The sequence below is a fragment of the Zosterops lateralis genome (genome assembly GCF_965231275.1).
Source record: "Zosterops lateralis genome assembly, chromosome: 13".
NCBI classification, from domain to species: domain Eukaryota; kingdom Metazoa; phylum Chordata; class Aves; order Passeriformes; family Zosteropidae; genus Zosterops; species Zosterops lateralis.
The window spans coordinates 18,399,307-18,421,117 of NC_139773.1; the positions used below are offsets into that span (position 1 = coordinate 18,399,307).

The window sequence follows — 21,811 nt, forward strand, 5'->3', positions numbered from 1 at the left end:
GGTGTCCACCCAAAGGCCTGAGACCCTGTGAGTGGCCCAGGGCAGGGTCACCACATTTGGGGGTGTCCAGGGGCTCTTCCAGCTGGGATTGTGCATTCCCAGGAGTCTCACTGAGGCCAAACTGCCGAGGAACTGGGATAAGGGTGTGCAGAGCCACTTACCTTTGGTTTACTCCAACTTGGAATGGCAGCACTGGGTGTCTGAGCCATCCTGCCAGTTCTGTCCCAGCCTGGTGCCTGAGGGGTTTGACTGAGGGGAGCAGCCACATCACCTGGAGAGCTCAGATCTGTGCAGGGCTGGAAGTTTTGCTCTGCAAATGAGTACGTTGGAGAACTACACGCTGAGAGAAATTCAATTTATTTTGTACAAGGTAGGATACCTTTGCACAGTGAACAAATATATTACAAATCTGTCTTGCCTTAAAAAAGTATTGCCATTTTGGTGCCTGTTTCCTAAGCTAACGCTGATATACAAGAAGGTACTTTTTTTTTGTTGGTTTTGTTGTTGTTTTTTTTTTTTCCTGTTAAGCTCTATGCACATCATTGCATTTGGTTTCAAAATCCTGCTTTGAAAAAAAAAAACAAACCGAACAACTGAGCACATCTCTGCTCTCTGGAGTCTCATTGCAAACTACAGCAACACACCAACGTGGGTCAGGCCAGCAGCTCAGGCTGCTTGTGCTGGGTGCCAAGGTGGGTCTTAACGAGAGTATTCCTCATCCAACCGCTTTTCTCTTGATATTTTTGAGGTAAGTCTTTCCATTCATGTACGTAAAATATATTCCTACTGGGCCTACAAAATAATTGTTTCCTTACATCTTGAATAAGGCTTTCCTGGAAAACAAAATTGCTATTGCTGCTCAGCCACGGCCCCCATGCACACATGCAGCATTCAGGAAACCTCGTGGGCAGGATCCTGCTCTGGGAGCCCAGGGGTGCCCAGGCTCAGACTGGGGGTTCAGAGCCAGCCTGACCACCTGGAGAGTCCTGGCTCCAAGGGAAAGGCCCCCAGGGGCAGAATGCCCAGAGCCAGGGGCTGTGATCCCAGGAGTGAGGCTGAGCCCATCTGTGGGGACACGGCTGGGCCCCAGCACGGTGCTCCAAGGATCCAGGAGTATTCCCAGAGCTGGGATCCAGCTGCTGCCCCTGAGCTGGGGGCTCCTGTTGCCAGTCCCTGAGCCCAGCAGGTCACACCTGGGCTCGTGCTGGGAGCAAACCCACGGGGCTGCTGTCGTCCTCTGCTGCTTCCATCAGACTGGCGAATGTGCAACAGAATATTTTTTATATTTAAAAGGCAATCAACTTGCTACTTCCACGTTTGCCTAATAAAATTACATACTTAGAGTCAATACTACTTCATGCTCAAAATCTACAAGGAACTAACGGCAAGTATTCTATTTTCTAGGTCAATAGAGATTATAAATTAAAAAAAAAATATCATGGTGGCTCAGTCCAAAATTTTACCATGGGTCAGACCCTTGATAATTACTTCACAAACAGCTGCTGAAAAAGAAAACCCAGTTTCAGCTCCATTTAATGACATTTCAGGTAGAATCATCAACGGATAAAGTTGCACTACATGGTAATGCACATCAGATTCAGAGGTGTCATCAGTGGCATGCTGACAGTGAATCATGAGGGATGGTTTGGGAAGATGGGAGAGAGAAGCCGATGTGGTTCAGCTTTGAGAAAGGAAATGAAACCAGGGCTGGTCTGTGCAAACCTGCAGCGTCCCGAGGCAGGAATTGGAGGGGCAGCAGTTTAAGCTGCCTGACAGATCTGCTGGATTTAGCTATCAAAAGAGAAGTTGCATAAGAAAAATCAAAGCCTACCTGTGCCAATCAGCGTTAAAAGTGTGCTAAGATGGGTGTGAGACTCATTGTGGAAACTCCATTCATTAGCAAAGATCAGGGGATGTTTGGAAACAGTAAGAACTGCACAGAAAGTGTCTGTGTTAATATTCCTCAACTCAAATTCTCTGGTAGTGAATATAGAGATGACAATCTCAATGCTAATTACCAAGCATGATCTGCACAGGTTGCACATGGTGATGGCAGTAAATGAGCTTTCCAGACAGTGAAATGACAAGTTTCCCTGCTCTCGTTCAGAAAAATGTCCATTCCTGTGACAAAGATGAAAATAAACTCCAGCGTATTCCTAGTCACCTTGTTCCTAACAGTAAAAGGTTTCTTGATGCAGTCGGTAGAAATGTACATCCTGAAGTCCTTAGCATGTTTTTGTGGTTTATTTTACAGCAAAGCCAGGTCTAGAACACACCACAAAGAGTTTTTGCCTGGAGCATGAAGACACTTTCCTGGGGTGATGTGCTCCAGTCCCACGTGGAGGAGGCTCTCGTTAGTTCCAGGTACCCATACAAAAATGTCTTTATAAATAACACCATGCAGCAGCAGTTGGCCCAAGCTGATGTCGTGTTAGGTCCTTGCCAGTCCTCAGGAAAGGAAGAACTCCTCCTGTGCTCCCTCCCAGTCTGTGTTGGCAGCACAGTGCCCAGTGAGGTCCATCCCTCTAGGACTGCTTGTCCCAAGAAGGGCCGTGCGTGGGGCTGTGCCGGACGGGGAGCAGGTCGTAGTGACCAGGGATGTGACTGTTCCTGGGCAGGTCATAGGGGTTCTGAAGGTAACTGGCACTCCGACTGCGAGTGTCCTGGACTATGCTGACAGTGGGCTCTGGGGGAGAAAGGAGAAATGGGTTGGGGTGACCAGCAGCAGTCCCAAAACTCCTGATCTTTGTGGGTCCCTTCCAAGCTCAGGACATCCCCCACTGTGGCTCAGCTCCCCAAACCAACAGACCAATGCTCAGGCCTTTCCCCTGCCAGTTCATCCCTGTGCCACACCAAGCCCAGGATCCCCAGGACAGGGGAAAACCACCAACCCCGCCCTGTGCCACCCACTGCTTACCAACTTCATAGATGTTTTTATTGGCTGTTGATGAAGTTGGCATCTCGGAATACGGGGACTCCCTGTGACCAGGTGATTTCATTTCCACATAGCTGCTCTCGGAGTGTTTGCAGGTTAAAATGGGGGGGTCTTTAATGGTGGCGTATGGGTTTTCACTGCTGTTCAGGGAACAAGTGCTGGAGCTGCACACAGATTCTTTCATATAATCTGCAAAACAAGAGTGGAGTGGGTGCGTTAGGGTCATTAGCTTAATTAGGTTGATTACAACTGAGCCTCTTGCAGGAAGGCTGGGGGACAAGGGGGCAGGGGATAAGGAAGATCCTTGAAGCCTCCAGCACACACACCCGGTGCTTGTGCTCTGGGTGTTCCAGACCATTGCATCCACCACTCACTAGCAGGAAAGAAATGAAAACCTACTCAGTACTGAAGGTTTTCCTGTGAAAGGTTCTAGCTGTCGTTTACTGCAATATTTAATTTGAGGTGGCAATCCTTCCCCTCCCTCCCCCGAACTCTTACGGAGCCGAGCCGTGTTTATCCCGCAGTGCAGTCAGCTCTGCAGGCAGGACCTGCTGCTGGGACCTGGCTGCAGGGACAGTCCCGGGGCCTTGGGCACATCCAGAGCCCTGTGTTGGAGTGCACGGCATTGCCACAGGCTCAGAACTACACCAGTGCAGCCCCTGCCGCTTTTGGGGTTACCCAGCATCCTTCAATCTGGGAATGCTTGGGTTTCCACAGGGGGGACAAGCCTCCATCTGAGCCTCACTTTTGCTCTGCTTTTTCCCCCTCTTTGCTGTAGGCATGTCCTGCTCCTCTCCCCTGGGCTGGAGAGGAGGTGACAGGGGCACTACATGGGGAGAACAAGGTTGGCATGAGAGCTGTAACCATCAGCCTGCCCGGTCAGTGACCCTGGCTGGGATAGGCCAGCCTGCTGCAAAGTACAGTGCCAGTCTTGCTTTAAAAATAAAAAACAATAGAGAATAAATAGGTCTTAACATTGACATTCAAGAACGTGCCATTGCTGCTGTGTGCATCCTGCTGGGCAGTGCCAGTAATTTAGAATTAGAGCGATGCAATGAAAGATGAGGCATTTTCTTGTGCTGGGTTACAGTACAAAGGCAGATCCTGGTATATATGAAATACTCCCGGTGAAATAGGGGGACTTGCAAAATAGCTGCAATCCCAGCTGCCCCCGCTGTCTAGTATGGGAGACAAAAAGAGAAATTCAGGTTAAGAAATAGACAGACAACACGACATCGCTTCTCCGCTCCAAACCTCGGCTCTGAGCCTGCCAGCCCCGTCCTGCTCCCTCAGGCGCCAGCTCTGCTCCACTGGGAGTGACTGTCCCTCCTGCAGCTCTGGGCTTGTGTCTATATCTGTGTGTCCGTGTGTTTTCACCACCCCTGATCCTGGTTGAGCCCTGAGGGAGGTACCAGGTCGTGCTCTGCCACCTGCAGCCAGGTGTTGCCTTTCTGGGCTCTGATTTCAGTGGTACCCACGAGACTGGAGAGCCCTCAGCTCCCGGGGTCAGTGACAGCAGCTCACTGGGAAGCTCCACTGCCCACAAACAGCTGGGACCATCAGGGATGGGGAGGCTGGCAGAGGCCTGGCACCAGTGCAATGTTTATTTGGTCAGAAAACTTGGAAACTCCTTGTCTGACATCAGCCTGGGTGAGATGAGCAGTGCCTTTGCTTCCAAATGAAACACGCCTGGTTTGGTGCATGAAGGAGATGGGAACCAAAGCAACAGTGACATTCCCTGGCTGCAGGATTTGTCCCTTCAGTGTCACCAACCCCAGCCCAGTACAAGTCAGTGGAAAACTGCCCCATCCCATCCTTCTACAGAGAGATGGAGCAACCCTGTGAGACCAAAGGCTTCTGCACATGAGTGAGCTCAATGGTGGCTTTTGCTGTGTATGTTACAAATCCAGGTGCCACAGTTTGGGATCTGTTGGTGTGAGAGGTGAGGAAACCATAGACAAGTGAAAAGCTCAGCTCCACCTGCCAGTGAGTTACAGCTCCTGGTGGCTACTGCAGGAACATAGAGCTGGTTGGGAGAGCCTGGGCAGCCTTTAATGAGCCAGCTCTGCATTTTGGGGTGAGGGACACGAATATTATCATAAACTTGCTTTTCCATTCCAAGCAGTGCTGCTGAGCAGGTGCTCACAGGGTGAAAAGCAGGATCCCCTCTGTGCCCCAAGAGCCCCCTGCAAAGCATTCCCTGTCAGCACCATGGCTGGGAGGGAACAAATCAAACCAGAGCTGGGTGCACATTCAGGAAATGTTGATTATAAAGGACTGCTGGCTGCTACAGCAAAGAGCAGAGTGAGAATTCCTCCTCCTGCAGAGCTGCAGCTGCAGGTAAATAGCTGTGTGGTTTGTTTGTGGAATTGGGCACATTGCAGATGGCAAAGGCAAAAATCCCATCACATCAGCTGTTTTATTTCATCCAGCTCAGCTACTTTTATGTCCCTAAGCTAAAATTCACCTGCACTGCAGTTAGGGCCGACATTACCCCCCAGGCAGGTGTCCCTCAGCCTTTCCTTTCCCTTCCCTTCCCAGGACCAGTTGGAAGAGACCAGTGAAAACCACTTGGGCTGCCCAGACTTGTTTGGCCTCTCCCAGGAATTGCCTTTTCCCAGGAGAAGTTGAGAAACAACGTTCCTGAGAGCCCAGAGAGCCCATTCCTGCTGACGTACACAGAGCTCTGTGTCTGGCTGGGATCAGACCTTTGCTTTGGACACAATATTGTTTTATGGAGCACCAGTGGATGTTTGGGATTCTGGGTACACCAGGGAGTCATTATCCCTCAAGAAACATGATGTGCAAGATCATGGAGGATTTAACTCTAAAGGCTGTAGAAGCAGCCTGAGTTACTTTGTCATTAAGGTAATTTGGGGATAATTAAGAAGTCTGGCATAAACTGTCAATTTTTGTTTCTTGAATTAATTTAAGCAGAACAAACCTATTTAGAGATTCTCAGCCCATGGTGCTGCAGGCCATGTGTGAGCCCTGCCTGTGCTGCCTCCTCATCCCTCCCTGCCACAGGGTCCAGTCTCATGGAGGTGGAAGCTCTGCCCCACAGTGCTGGGACTCACTGGAACCACTCAATCAGCTGGACTTCCAGAGAAATATTGGGAATATGCTCTAATTTTGAAGTCCCTGCCTTCTGTGTTGCCTGGATACCAATCACCAGACCTTTGGAGGGTTTATTTTTATTAGCAGGGACTGGAAATGTCCCTCCCACAGACTGGGTTCCTCTCTTCTGCCCTGAATTTCCTCTGGCACTGCTGACAAGTCTTGTGTCCCACAGCAGAGGTGGAAGTTGTGGGGAGAGGTGCTGTGCCCTGGTCGAAGGTGCTCTCCTGCTATTTAACCCTTGTTGTGCTGTCCCTAAGCTGGCCAGCCTTGGCTGCTGCAGGGACAGTGACACAGCGAGGGCCCAGTGCTGCTTCTCAGAGGGACACAGGAGTGGGGACACATCCTGTACAACAGCCAGGGGAACCACCCTGAGCCCAGCCCTGCATCCCTGGGATCAGTGCTTCTCTCTGCTGGGATTTTCCTGGCTTTTCTACAAAGCATGGGTGTTTTTCCTTAAAATGGTCGTGCCTGACTGAGGTCACATCATTCCATCAGTGCAGCAGTATCCATTTTAAAAACAAACCTCTAAAAACCAAAGGACTCAGCTGAAAGGGGAAGCTCAGGACTGGTATCACTGAGCACCATGCACAGGAAAGAAACTGCTCAGAAACCTGCTCTGAAAACCCTTGTGCCTGTTGAGCCCCTGTCAGCAGGTGCCACAGGGCTCAGGGCTGGCTCTGTGACACCTGGCCATCCCAGATCTCTGTGCCCAACCCCTGGAGCTCCAGAGCACCCCTGGGGACACCCCTCTGCTCTGGGCACAGCCCCAGCTCTGGTGTCTCCAGAGAACTGGGTGAGCAGGAGGTGGCCCAGGTTCACCACAGTCTGGCCTCAGCCTCAAGCCCCTGTGTCCCCTCTCCCTGCAAGGCTCTGTGTGGTCCAGGGGCACCAGAGACCACTTCCAGCTGCAGGACCAGGCTGTCCCCTGTTAGACCACACTGGTGGGAAAAGACAAGGTTTTAAAGTGGATGAAAATAGATAAAAACGAGCCTGCCAAGTCTTTTTGCTGACAGAATCCAATTGTTTGGGACTGGGAGTTTCTTCTCCGTTTTCTGAGGAATGTGGTGAGCCAGGGCCTGGCAGGGCAAGGAGAGCTCACTCTGAGCATTGGGCACATTCCCAGCTCCTCCTGGGAGGAGACTCCCTTGGGATTGGGGCTGCCACGGACCCCTGGGGCTGCCTGAGTCCAGGAATTGACCTTTATTGTTCTTGGGAACCTTCACTCAGCCAAGGGCAGCTGCTTCTGAGAGCCCTCAGCTCCTGAGTGCCTCCAGGTGAGCTCCCAGCCACACCTGGGAAGGAGGTGTGTCCCCATGTCCCAGCACCCTGCCCCTGCCAGCCCTGCCCATCTGAGGCAGCTGAGCAGCCACAGAGAATTCCAGCTGTGCCTTCTGAGCCTGATTTTTCAATTTGCAAAGAGATAAACGTGTAAAGGAAATGGTTCAGATCCTAAAAATTAAGGAAAATATATAGCTGAAAATGCATCTCACAGTTTGCTGTCACTGTGATTCTTTCTCTCTGCCCCCACTGGTCCCCCTCTGTGTGACTGTGCCTATGGATGGGAGTTCCTGCTGCATGTGCTTAAGGTACTTTTAAACTTTGCAAACACAGTAATTTAGTTCAAAGTAATGAAGTTAAGAGCTCCATGTAAAGAGAACAACTAACTCTATTATAATAAGATTTTTCTTTTGAAAAAGGGAATCACTGAAGTAGCTGAAACCAGTGGATTGAGTATCTTGTATATCATAAATCATATATATCATATACATACATAATCTATTTGATATTTTTCCTCTAGCTTTATCAACAAAGAGTTGGTCATGGGTCCTTGGTTTCCTTTGGTGATTCTGTCTGGTAAAGTGATATTCTAGCAAATATTCCATCCCTGTATTTTGAAACCAGCAGCTACAAAGTGACTATTGATGTCTAGGCCTGGCTATAAGCTGGTTAGTGCATTTTTTATGGAATAGCTTTTGCTATTCCTTGTTAGTTGGACAAAGGTGTGGCTTTGGGGCAGCTCAGCCTGGCAGGGCAGCTGCAGGAAGAGCCTCTGTGGAGTTTCCCTCCTCGGCTCCCTGAGGGACATTCCCAGGTGGAACAGCCTTGGATTCAGATCAAGGAGCTCAGCCTGAAAGCTGCCTGTTCCCCAGGAGAACAGATCCCTTGCTCCATCTCCTGGAGCACAAGCTCGGTGAGCTCAACCCCAGCCCGACCTGCCAGGAGCTGTGGGAACCTCTGTGCCAAGTGTTCCCCTGGTCCAGACATAACTGGAATATTTAGAATGTAAACGTGGAGGAGAAGTGAAATGTAAAACCGCTGGTCCCTGTGCTCATGACTCATCCGAGATCCTGTTTTAGACCTGCCCTGGGGTCGGTGCCCACAGCTGCTGGTGCCAGAGGGGACCCTCAGGGGGGGCTCTTCTGCATTTTTTCACATCCAGCTCTGCTCGAAATCCCTCTGAGCAAAGGGCACGGGCAGGGGCAGTTTCTCTCCTGAGGGTTTTCTTTAAGCTCAGCATGGCCAGGAGCCAAGAGCAGGGGACACAGCTCTGCCACCAGCAGCTCCCCCAGAGCCTTTATTGGTGGCCTGGATCCTGCCTGAGTGTGCCCTGGGCAGCTCCTCCTGCCCTGAGCCGAGCCCTCCCTTTCTCCCTGTGCTGCAGAGCCCGCGGCCCCGGGGAGCTTTGCATCCATCACTGATGGGCCAGGAGTGCTGGGAGCCAGGCAGGCAGGGTGCCTCTGTCCCTCCCTGCCTCTGCCGGGCTCCTATCTCACCTCTTCTAGGACACCCTCCTCACACCTGGGCAGGGTTCTGCAGCTCTGGATACCATACCTTTGAAGCTTTTTTCCATTATGTATGTGTTCTGACGTCTATCCATCCCACAAGCACCTGCATAAAAATGATATATAATGGAAAACAAATAAATATTTATGTAAATTGGATTGCTTTGACTACTGAGCAGCATATATTCTTCCCTCTAAATTGTACATCAAGGCCTTCATTTAGGGAGGGCTCTTAAGCACATCCTCAGCTGTAAGCACACACTCAGCTCCAGTGGGGAGTCTGTGCACGCCTGGAATTATGCATGTGCTTAAGAGTTTCCCTGCAAGAGAGAGCTCTCTGCAGCAGGGTTACCAAGAGCTGCCATCCATCAGGAGATCAGGATAAAAACCATCTGCTGAGACATTCATTACTGGAATGGTGTGAAAGAAGCTTAAAACACGCCCTTTCAAATCTGAGTCTGCAGGTTGCTGTTGCAGCACTCTGTGACTAATTTTAGGCTTTGTTTTGTTTGTGGAGAGTGTGTTATTTAACTCACAGCCTTAGACTAAGGTGTGTACAACCTTCTTAAATTACCTACTATCACTCTGCTCATGAATTTGCCCAGTTCAGTGACTGATGTGACATTAGTCCCTAAGTGACCATTGTGCTCTGAGTGCAGCACCAGGAGCAGAGCTGACAGCAAACAATTCTGCCCTGTGCAGCTCCAGAGGAACTTGCTGTTCCTCACAGAAGCTGAGACAGAAGGGGATGGGGACCTTTTCCATTTTTACTCCTGCAAATTACCCTAGATATCAATCAAAAGGAAAATCTAATGTAAGCCTTTAAATCTCTTTAGCTATAGAGTCTGGTATTTCCTATTGACTGGGACAATCAATACAAATTTGGTTACTGAGAAATGTCCTTGTGGCTTATGGGATTCCCAGTCAAGTAACTCAGTTACCCTGGAAAAAGAGCCCCACAAACAGCGTGTCCCAGAGGTCTCCCAGCAATCTGTCCTTGTGTGTCCTCTGGTCTCTGCAGAAAGGTTGTCATGGCCATGGGCAATGCTGCACCAGCCCTTTTTTTCATGACAGCTTCATTTTTTTTTCTAAATAAGGGAAATGGCTACATTAGACAATAAATATGTTACTGGCACATCAAAGACAAACCAACCCTTTGCTCTGGTTCTCAGTGCCCATCCCTGAGCACAGGAAAGGGGCTGGTGGCCCCTGACTGTCTCTCTGTGATGGGGCACTTCTGGTCACCAGTGACCCCCCAGGCCACCCGAGCACCTTCTGCTTTGTTTTGCACCAGGAGCCAATTCCCAGACCCATCCTGCTGCACAGGGCGAGGCAGACTGGGAGGTTTGGGCAGCTCTGGCCCAGAGCAGGATGAGCTCTGTGCCCTGTCCCAGAGCAGGATGAGCTCTGTGCCCTGTCCCAGAGCAGGAGGAGCTCTGTGCCTTGTCCCAGAGCAGATGAGCTCTGTGCTGTGTCCCAGAGCAGGATGAGCCCTGTGCCCTGTCCCAGAGCAGGAGGAGCTCTCTGCTGTGTCCCAGAGCAGGAGGAGCTCTCTGCTGTGTCCCAGAGCAGGATGAGCTCTGTGCTGTGTCCCAGAGCAGGATGAGCCCTGTGCTGTGTCCCAGAGCAGGATGAGCTCTGTGCTCTGTCCCAAAACAGGATGAGCTCTGTGCCCTGTCCCAGAGCAGATGAGCTCTGTGCTCTGTCCCAGAGCAGGAGGAGCTCTGTGCTCTGTCCCAAATCAGGATGAGCTCTGTGCCCTGTCCCAGAGCAGGAGGAGCTCTGTGCTCTGTCCCAGAGCAGGATGAGCTCTGTGCTGTGTCCTAGAGCAGGATGGAGCCAATTCATCCCCTGTCCCAGAGCAGGATGAGCTCTGTGCCCTGTCCCAGAGCAGGATGAGCTCTGTGCCCTGTCCCAGAGCAGGATGAGCTCTGTGCCCTGTCCCAGAGCAGGATGAGCTCTGTGCCCTGTCCCAGAGCAGGATGAGCCCTGTGCCCTGTCCCAGAGCAGGAGGAGCTCTGTGTCCTGTCCCAGAGCAGGATGAGCTCTGTGCCCTGTCCCAGAGCAGGAGGAACTCTGTGCCCAGAGCAAGAGGAACCAATTCATCCCTGGCCCACAGCCACAGGGCTGGTGCTCCCCAAGGCCATCCCTGGGGGGTCACACATCCTCCTCCTGCCAGGGCTGAGCAAATCTCCACGGGCAGCAGTGTCCAAGCAGCATTTGGGGCTCACCCCACAGAGCAAGGCTGGGAGGAGCAGCTGTAGAGCTCCCAGCTGGGGTTCCCAGGGAAAGGGGTTGTACCCATGGAGAGGCAGTGGCAGGGAACAAAGGGGAGCCAGGCTGACCCATGGGGAGATGCATTACCCTTGGGAGAGCCACATAACCCCACAACCCTTCCCAACCTGAAATCCCCTGTAATTCTGCCTTTAGTTTTCTCTTTTATCTGTTATAAAACTGTGGGTTTATGACCCATTTTTTTTTGTATTCACTGAGTTCCTTGGGAGGTGAAATGAATAACAGATACATTATTTTTTAAACTGCAGAAGTGGTTAATGTGGAAAAGTCCTAAACAGGCCAGGGATGTGGCACTTTACTGAAGTCCAGGTTTAAGTTTGAAGCTAAATTATCTGCTGGGGTGAAATCAGAGTCTCCACTGGAAATAGTTTTCCACACCTTTTGGCTTTGAGAAAAAAGTGAAGTCAGCTGTGAATCAAACTTATAGCCTTTGGTCCTCTGGAATAAACACAGCTTTGAGTCACTCCTGATGTGCTGCAAATCCCACTTTAGTGTCTGCATCCAGGACTGCTGTTAAAAAAATCACAGATAAACCCAGCCCTGCCTGCAGCTGCTGTGGGCAGTGCTCCAGATAATGAGACAAGAAGAGCTCAGGTCAGTGGTTTGGGAGTTTTGACCTGCTTGGGATGAGAGCTGGAAGCTCTGCCACTGCTCAGTGCAGACTGGACTAGAGCAAGGGGATTACTCACAGGGCAAACAATTCCAGTTCTGCAATGTGAGGCAGAGAAAATGCAAGGACAAGCTATTCCCTGAGACAAGGAGCAGGCTGCCTTGGGCAGGCAGTGACACACAGGAAGGTGACAAAGCCACCTTTTCTTGGCACCACAGAGTCCCCAAACTCTGATGTCTCAAGGCCACCTCCATGGGAATTTCTTGTGCTCCTCCCCAGACTCCACTGAACACAATCAGCTCTCTGAAAATCTGGAGTTTGAAGCACACTAACAAATGTGCAGCAGTAAAACTCCAGGCTTTGTCCTTGCATTTCCCACTTGCAAAGAACGTGAACCTGGCAAACAAAGTCCTGCAAAACAAGTAAAACACCTGCAGTCTGGTGAGGTCCACTGCAATTAAGAAAATCCTTATCACTGCAGCTTTTAGGAGATGAGTGATCAAATTAATTTTGGTGTGGATATTCTTACAATTTCCTTTCCCCAGCTATAATTCATGTTTAGGACACCTGCAGTTTCTAACAGGACTGTAGACATTTCTGGGAGCCTGGTGCTCCTCATCTGCTGGGTCCCATCCTTTGGGCTGAAAAACCAGTGGAGAGTTTCCATCCATCCCAAATTTTGCCTCCATTCCCCCTCTCTCTTCTTGGCTCATTCCCACGTCTGCCCTCTGTGACAATTCATGGGGTCACAGCAGAGGAGTTGGGAAGTTGTCCACTGCTATTTTTAACTTTTTAACTGAATCCAGCCCTGCCCAAGGTTTGGCTGCTCTTCCAACACATGAGTTGGAGCATTTATGTGATGAAACTAAGGCTGATCATGGCATCAGAAGGTGGAACATGTTTTTAGCTGTGCTTGATGAAGTTTGAAAGTCAAGATTCCCTGTATGACCTTATTAGATTTTTATTTTATTTTTATAATTCAAAGTTGAAGATTTTAACTCTCTTCTGAAATTTTCATGAGAGGAACCAAGAAATGAAAACTTTTTATTTTCATGTAAAAATGTCCTTGATCTGAGCAAGGATTCAACATTATGAAAGTTAGCATGAGCAGGCATTAATTCTGCTACTGAAAAGAAAGAAAAAGAATCTAATTTTCATCAATTAGTTTGAAAAAAGAAAGAAAAAGTTATCTTGGATGCAAAATACTATGGGAAAAAAGCTGAGAGTTTTGCTGGAGGCCCCTTAGCTAAAGTATTTATCACTTCTAGATCCTTCTTGCTGCAGAGGCATTTAGCATCATTTCTGCTGGTAAAATAAAATGCATGAATGCAGAACAGAGGTGGCACATGGAGAGCTCAGGACAGCACAAGTTAACCACAAAGAAAGCAAATAGTGTGCAAAAAAAGCAGCAAAATGGTAAAAGGAAAATGAACGTGGTTTGAGAAGCCTCTCACACAGCCCCCTCCATGTCACATCCAGATAAGCACTACAGTGGTTCTGCAGATTATTACACAGAAAACATTGATGGTGTTAAAGATTTTGCACTGAAGCTTGACAGGTTTGTGATTTTCCTGATGCAGAGAAGAGTCTTTGGAGCGAGGCACGGTGTGGGCCCAGGGGCAGGGGCAGGATGTGATACCTGGTGCTGCCCTGAGTTCATTCCTTGACCTTAAAAATCCCATAATACTCCCTAATGCTGCACTTTCCCTCCTCCTGCATATTTTCAGTGAGATGTTACTAATCCCAGCAAAGGAAAGGGCAAAAGCTTTTGGCCACTGATGAGCCAAACTCTGAGTGCTCAAATAGGAAAACAAATAGGATCCAAAGCACTAAATCTGGGCAGGATTTGAGCTAAGAGCTGCTAAAAACCCTGTGAAAACTCAAGCCAGGAAGAATAAACTCAGGCAATTAAACTTCACTCTTGGCTTGGTTGCACTGGCTGGTGGTTCAGAATTGCCACGGAATGATTTACTGGGAGATAATGGAGCATTGCACACCCCAGCTCCCACAGAGGCTCCACACCTTCATCAAGATGCCACTATTTAGTACTAAGCTTTATTAAGCATGAAAGGGGGAAAAGAAAAAAAAAAAAAAAAAGCCAAATTTGAATTTTTAATGTCCTGAGTTAGTCCTTAAAAAAACATTTATAGAGTAGATGATAGTGATTCAACAGAGCAACCTTGGAAGGGAGACTAAAATGAATATTGACTTTGCTTTCCCAGTTTGTGGTTTGTGGTAAAGGAAACAATTTTTAATTCTCCATCTTTCACTACTGGCAATTCTGATCGTGAAATAAAAACAACACCAATATTCCTCATTATTGTTAATGCCTTTATGAAAGGCTGATTTGGATTTGGACTTGCTCTAAAGTCTACTAAAGTGATTAAAGTGTTTAAAAATTACTGACCTAGTTCATTCAGATAGCTGTAGGGTCTCCAGTCTGCAGTTTCTCTGTCAAGGATTTTGTTACTGAGCTGTTCAAAAAGTATGATAATGGGTTAATGCTGGAAGAGACAGACAGTTCCCACCCCAGACTACAGCCCAAGGATGTCAGGAACAAAAATGGGAGGTGACTCCTGCCTTGGCCTCACCACCTCAGCCCTTTATCTGTGTGAGTTGGACAGCTGTTCACTAGCATTAGGGAAAATCACAAAGGAAAGTCACTTCACCAAGCCATGAACACAAACATGCTGGAAAACACAGGATTTCCTTTAGAACCACGACTCAGATGCCTGTGGATGTGGGGTGACAGACTCCAAAAGAACCCGTGGAGATGGATGGATCAAACCCCCTGGAGCAGCATGCACAGCCTGGGGCTGCTGAGGCAGCTCTGGGGGCACTGACAGGAGATGCAGGGGACACGAGTTCTCTCAATTCAAGGAAAATAACTTTGGCAATGATGGAGCACAAAGGAGGCCCCTGTGGATCTGCCAGCAAAGAGGAGAGTCCAGGGCTGTCCTGCAGCTGCTGAGAGGAGAGGGGCTCTGCTTTGGGGTGCTCAGCCCCACTGGGCTGGGACAGAGCAGAAAGAGCTCCACAGGTGAGTGGTCACCAGCTGAGCCCTGCAGAGGGGTCTGGGAGTTGCTGTAGGTGCTAAAATTGCTGAGTTTTCCTCCTCACATTATTCTCTTGAAAGCCACAGCTGCTGGAATACAGCTGGTCCTGAGGAAGTGTCAATTCAAGAGCAAATCCCAACCTTGTTTCTGAAAAGTTATGAAGCCATCATTGCCCTCCTGTGTCTGCTCCCAGACTGGGAAGCCTCCTGCTGTGTTTGGAAGCATTCAGCTCTGCTGTTTTACTCTATTTACAAGAAAATGCTTAACAAAAAGGAGGCTTAATTTGAAAGAGACTATTCAAAATTACCACAACATTTCATTTTTCCTGATCTATCATTCCTTTTTGCTTAGCTGTCTCAATATGTTTTTAGGCCTGGAACAACACCCCTCACTGATGTATTGAAACCTATTGGGATATTAAATCCCAGCTGGGGTCCAGCACCTACAGCCACATTCCAAAGGCATTTTCACCCCTCCACAGTCCATTCCAAGAGCCCTCAGTGCTACTGCCACCCCACCTCGGGGTCCAGCATCCCTGGGTTGTCTCTGTGGATGGATGGATGGATGGATGGATGGATGGATGGATGGATGGATGGATGATGGATGAATGGTGGACGGATGGAGGGATGGATGGATGGATGGATGGATGGATGGATGGATGGATGGATGAATGGTGGACGGATGGAGAGATGGATGGAGAGATGGATGGATGGATGGATGTATGGATGGATGGATGATGGATGATGGATGGATGATGGATGGATGGATGGATGGATGGATGGATGGATGATGGATGGATGGATGGAGGGATGGATGGATGGATGGATGGATGGATGGATGGAGAGGGTAATTGGACAGTCCAGCAGGGGCAGGGGGATGAAGAGCAGATCCATTTGGAATGTGGTCACTGGAAGGAATTCAACCCTTGGCACTATCATTTCTCCTCAGCAGAGCCCACGGCTTCATTCTTCTCTTCAAAACTTGCAGCCAGAACACAAATGCTGATTTTTCAACCCAGCTGCACCACTCAGAGAACATTTATTAAAGTCTTAGGGTTTCTATTAAAAGCTGTGAGTTTGCAGGATTTATAAATCAGCTCACAAACCTAAAATTTGGCATGAAGAGCTACGGGCTAGAATTGATTTTTTTTAATGAAATGATTTGGGGACATTTCTAAGTTTTTCTGAATGCAGTTTTTCTAAATGTGATTATAGCTGTCTCTTTGTGCTACTATCATTTCTTAACACACTATAATTTGTTAACTTTTTTTTTTTTTTAAGATAGAAAATACTTCAATTTTTACTGTGAAGCAAAATTGCTTTTCTGGAGGAAGAAATCCTTCATAGTAAATTCATCCATTAAAATTCCAGGCTGGTAACTTTAGCAATTTGGTTAAAACTACCTCATATCTGGCAACTTTTCCTTTAAGATCAACGAGATACCAGCCTGAGTAAAGCAAAGCCATTATCTGCCTGTCTGAAATAGCTGGATAGATGACAGTGGCCACTTGATCACCACCAGGCATTTGTCAATGCCCAGGTTTTTAAATCCATGGTGATTAGGCAAAGAAGTTCTGGCAGGAGTTCCATCATACCTTTATCTTCCAGGAGAGCAATCAATAATTTGACATTTATTTCCTTAACTACTGACTTCAGATCTGCCTGGTCCAAGCTTGTGCTGCTCAGTTTTAGATGCCCATCCTAAACGTTCTGCAGCCATTCTGTATTTGCAGTCCTCCTTTTTCTTGGGCAGATTTTAGTCAAAAGTACTTCAATGCTGCTTTCTGTACTGAATTCCTTTTTATTAGCTGGGTGACATCCAGTCAGACCATTTCCAGTGACCTCTGTTTTGCAGTTTCTAATTTTATGTGAAGTCTTTGGTAGAATTTAGAACTTCCTTTAATAGATGTGAAACTGCTGGCTTTAAAAATTCAGCACATCTAATAGCAATTGATTTTTATGATGTCTGTAGAAACCAACACCTGGACTTTTGCTGCGGTGCTGGAAGGGAATGAAGGTGGAATTACGAGCTTTGCAAAAGCTCAAGGTGAGAATCTTCCATTTGCTTGTGGCCAGTGCAGCAGCCTCATCCTTTATACAGAGGATTCTTCACGAACTTTGCAGCACTTGTAAAAGTGAGATTTGTTTTTACTTCATGCACAGTTCAAAAATTCAGACATGAAGCTGGCACTAAAGCCCTGAGGGTGGTTCTGTGAGTGGTTTTGCCAAACACCCTCTGAGCAAAAGAAGGTCCTCAGCATCTGAAGTCTGGTCTGTGGCTCAGCAATGAGAGCTCTGATGTGAAGACACGGGTATGGAGGTAGGTAATCTCTATTTATGTGCTTTGGAAATTTTTTGGTGCAGTAATTCTGTGGGAGAAGTTCACCCGAGTTCATGTCTGATTCTCCTCGGTAACTTGCAGCATCATTACTAGTTGGTGCTGCCACATGTCATGAGATAAAAGGCCAAACCTACTTGTAAGAGCTCATAAACAAAGGTCAAGGTTTGGCTTCACTTCGACTCACAGGAAAATCTCTCTTGACTCCAATAGTCCCAGCATTTTCCTGAGCTCACTTGCCAAGCTCTCTCCTGTGGGAAGAGCAGTTACTTGTGGCAAAGTGCTGGGAGTTCAAAGCCTGCCCTGAGATGCTGGAACCTCCTCCTGAGCCTCAGAGCTGCAGATCCATTCTCAGGGACCTTGCACAGAGATGAAACTCAGCCCTCCAAGCTCCTGCTGGCACCTGGCACAGGCTTGGGGACAGGACTGGAAGGGCTTGGATCCCCCAGTCGCTGTGTCCAGCTGCCTTTTACAGCAAACACTCAGGCACATAATCCCTCAGAAAGAGCTGATCAAGCTCCATTTTAACAGTAATCAGATTTCTTTGTCCCATTAGTCTTCCTGGGAAGCTATTCCAAAATCTCACTGATCTGATGGTAGAAATCTAATTTCCAGCTTCGATGCATTCATGGCCAGTTCATCCTCATTTGTTCTCGAGCCAGCTCTGTCATCTCCCTTCAACAGCTCTCCTCCCTCCTCGTGTTTACCTTGCTGTATTTATAGATGGCAATCATGCTCCCCCTCAGCATTCATTTTGCCAGATAAAAGCAGCCAAGCCTTTTTTCAGTCTTTTCTCAAAGGCTCCCCCTTCTCCTCCCACTTGTTTTCCTCCTGCCTGTGTTCCAGGCTGTGCTCCACTGGCACAAACACGCTGGGGAGGGTTTAATGCCTCCCCTGGTGATTGTCTCTGAGCAGCTTCAATGATTCACCTTCAAGACCTGAGCAGTGGCCAAATGTCTGTCTGGCAGAGGGGGAATGAGGAGGTGAGATCTTTGTCCCTGCTGAAGCCTGGCTTTGCTCCCACCCTGTGCAGACAGACCCATGTCACCGACTGTCCCCTGTGCAGTGCTGGGCCCTTCAGCTCCTGCTAAAGCCTCACCCACCTCCTTCTCTGCAGAGGTGCCACCCTGGGAACTGCAGCAGGGTCAGCACACAGTGCTGGGAGACCCAGCCAGGGATCCTGGAGATGGGATAGGGATGGGAGAGGAGAGCAGGAAGGAAATCAGAATTATTGTGTAGAGTTAAGGGAGAAAAGAGACAAGGAAAAGGGACAGGAGAAATAAAAAAGATAACAGAGTGGAGAGATCACCAAGAAAAGAGGGGAGAAAAGGCAAAAGACACAAAGAAAGGAAAGAAGGGCAGGGAAGCACAGGAGAGAAAACTCTCCTTAATCCTCCTCAAAGTGGAGCAGGGCTCCCAGCTGTCCTGCCTTGGTGCTTTGCCCAGGCTGAGAGAGGAATGGCTCCAGGCCTGATCTCCTTGGAGCACAGGGAGGGAAACACATCCCCAGCTCTGCCTCAGCACTTCAGAGATTCCTCTGCCGTTTTTTTTTTTTTTTTCATTTTGCATCTGTGCTGGTTCCTTTGTGACCCCAGCTGGCACTAGAAAGAAATGAATCCTCCAAGTACAACTTGTGCACATTTCTCTGCAGAAAGTGAGAATGGCACCAGGCAAACTGATTTGGAAATGAACTCGTTAAGGCAGCTATTAGGGCTTTATTTGCTCCTTTGTCTTACTTGGCTGCAGAGCTGCAGACAGACAAAGTGTATTTTTGGCCATCCTCAGCTATTCAGCACTGCAAAGCATTCTCATTAATAAGTGAGATGCTGGGGGATCTAAAGGAAATATCAGGCCATATATTTTGATAAATACCCTGAAAATACCAGTTCTATTCCAAGTCTTTCAAGTGATTATCAGGACAACCTGACTGACTTCAATGGCCAGAGCTGCAGCAGGGGGAGCAGCTTCCAGGCCAGTCCCAAAGCACCACTTAGGGATTAAACCTTTCCAGCAGCTTCATTTTTGAAGTAGCTCTGTGAGAAGATGGCACTGCAGGCTGGGAATCCAGGATAGGTGCTGGCTTTGACCTTTTCTGAATTCATTTAAATTTCTGCAAAAGGATTAGTGGTCCAGATGGACACTCATCCTGAATTTGACATTATGAGCGTTTGCACTTTCAATTTGGGGAGCAAAATTTCATGATGCAAGGGAACCATCTACATCAAAAAACATATTTACACATCTGTCTAAACATTTCTCTGAGAAATCTCTGGAGCCAGCCTTTTTATTACATTTTAATGAGATTTCCTTTTAACAACCAAGAAATTACTTACAGGAGCACATGCAGAGATATTTTTGCCTGTCCTGTACAATACTGTCTTTTTTGCATTAATCTTGTTTGTATGGCATTCCAGTGAATAGTTACATTTGGATTAAGGTGACACAGCCTGAAATACCATAATTTTTAAAGCTGACAACCTTGATGAAATCAATTGCATTTCCTTTTCCCCCTGCTCCCTCTGCTTTGCTCCACTGGGGCTTATTTAATACTCCAAAGGAGGAGCTGTTTTACCATTTGCCATATCTAAATTTACTGCTAAAGTGCTGAATTTACTGCTAAAGTGTTGTTCATGAATGGTCTGAGGGAATCAATTGCAACAAATGATAAGGAAGGTGCTCCTGGCTGTTCCAGTGACAGGGTTGGAACGGCTCTGCTGGAGAGCAGGGAGTGGCAGCAGAGCTCCCAGAATGTCCCTGGATGGGTCAGGACAGTCCTCAAAAGCACCCCAGGTACCTTCTTGCATCTTTCTGCTTGTCTGTGTCAGCAGGGAATTTGTGTCTGATGTGGGAAAGAACCAAAGAGCAAAGTGAGATTACTGATTAATGCTCCATGGATTTACTGGTGTTGTGTTAATGGATAATTATATTTATTGAGTTATTTATCTCTTCTGAGAAGCAAACATACCTCAGAGTTGCTAAGACACCAAGCCTTGCTGACCCAGACAGGCATGAGACTCCCATTCCCATTCCCAGGGACTGGGAAGATACAGGGAGGGGAAATCCAACCTTTCAGTGCCTGGGATGTCAGGAATGCTACCCTGGAGTTGGAAATAATGCTGGCAGACAACAGGGCCCCAGAGACATTGCTTTGGTTGATTTCCTTGAACTGATCAGAACATTGCTACATGGGGTGGGGTAATATCTACCTTACAGGAGCTGTTTCCATCCAGATTACTGGGAAAGAAGCGTGAAGTCACCCCACATGAGAGAGTGTGGTAGCTTGGATTGGAAAAACAATGAACACTGCTGCTACCTTGGGATAGATCTGGGAAGAAAACAAGTCAGCACAAAATACTTTGGAAGCCACAACAGTTCTTAAGAAACTGAAAACAAGGTAGAGACAATCTAGTTTAGAAATCTTTGTTGGAGTACTGGATGTTCTCAAACATTTGCAGATGCAATCTATCCTGCATTATGGTGTGAAGCTCTTGACTATTAGCAATGAGTATGAGAGAAAAAAAGCAAAATATTTAAATAATACAGTGTTATCTCCTTGAAGATGTTAATGAAGTCATTCCTGACAGTCCAGCTGCTTTGCAGGTGAGGGGAGGGAGGCAAAACTCGGGAAATGCAACACAGCTGCTTAGTTTAATGTATGGAAGAGCTCTTGAGCAGTTTGCAGTTGACACAAATGAAACCTCTTTGTCACAGAACCAGGAGTAATGTTAGAAATCAAAGTGCTATAACTGTACCAAGGAGTCCAAAGCATTTTACATTGTGTGCAAAGGCTTTTTAAAAACCAAAGCTGAAAGGAAAACCTGAGTGGTTACATTGTATGCTCAGAGACATTTTATCTATTTCCTCAATTTAAGTTATAAACACATTTACCAAGGAGAATAATTTACCAAGAAAGGCATCATATTTATACCGACAGTTCTAATGAAAACATCAATCCCAATCTGGTTCCAGCTGCATAACAAATGCATACACATTTCAAAGTACCATCAGGAGAAGGGATGGAAAATTTAAACTGGAGCAGCATCATTTAAACAATGAGGCCCTGTAAGGAGCAAATGAATTGGCTTCAATAAAGCCCCAACTGCAGGCAGAGAGGGTGGTTGTGGGGAACACCTTCATGTAAAGGGTAATGAAGTGCTGGGGTGGCTGCTCGAGCCCATCAGCACCTTCACTGAAGGCTGGCAGTGATGGGTGAGGAAGGACAGGGACCTGGCTGGCACCACCACCCTCCCCTCCTTGCCCTCTGCCTTTGCCTCACTCTGAACATGCACTTTGCTTTGCTGACATCTTGTGGAGATCTAGACTGAGCTTAATTTACTGCAGAATATCCTGTTTCCAAGCAGGGTTTATCTGCAGGGTGTCTCTTACATAAGGGCTGTGGCTCAGGGCTCATGGGGAAGCTGCTCCTGCATGTGCAGCTCTGACCGAGCACTTCTTTTCTGCTGAAACATGCAAAGGGATTTTCGAGGTCAGCTCGATTTTGTGGTGAGTGCAGAGCCTTTGAGTCCCAGCTGTTTTCCAGAGTTGCTGCTAACAAATTATCTCAGACCAGGATGTGATTCCAGAGCTGGAGTCTTTGCATTGAACATCTGTCAGCCAGGCTGCCGGGGCTCTGCCATCTCCCCCAGCTACAGCTCTGGGACATTTACAACAAAAC

The 21,811-nt window shown here is 47.9% G+C and overlaps 1 protein-coding gene across 2 annotated transcripts in view; it reads right to left on the bottom strand.

Annotated features, from left to right (window-relative positions):
* Window positions 1–2,525: 2,525 nt before the first annotated feature.
* Window positions 2,526–21,811, bottom strand: part of MEGF11 (multiple EGF like domains 11) — a gene marked incomplete at its 3' end in the record, with an annotated part of 185,586 nt that continues 166,300 nt past the window's right edge. The window contains exons 18-22 of one of the 2 annotated variants that reach the window (XM_083870603.1): window positions 20,343–20,461; window positions 14,151–14,217; window positions 8,888–8,944; window positions 2,918–3,124; window positions 2,526–2,686 (exon numbers count right to left, since the gene is read on the bottom strand). In XM_083870603.1, the coding sequence (XP_083726729.1) occupies window positions 2,526–2,686; window positions 2,918–3,124; window positions 8,888–8,944; window positions 14,151–14,217; window positions 20,343–20,461 (611 nt within the window). The remainder of the gene's footprint in view (window positions 2,687–2,917; window positions 3,125–8,887; window positions 8,945–14,150; window positions 14,218–20,342; window positions 20,462–21,811) is intronic. The other variant, XM_083870602.1, reaches the window with a different exon arrangement.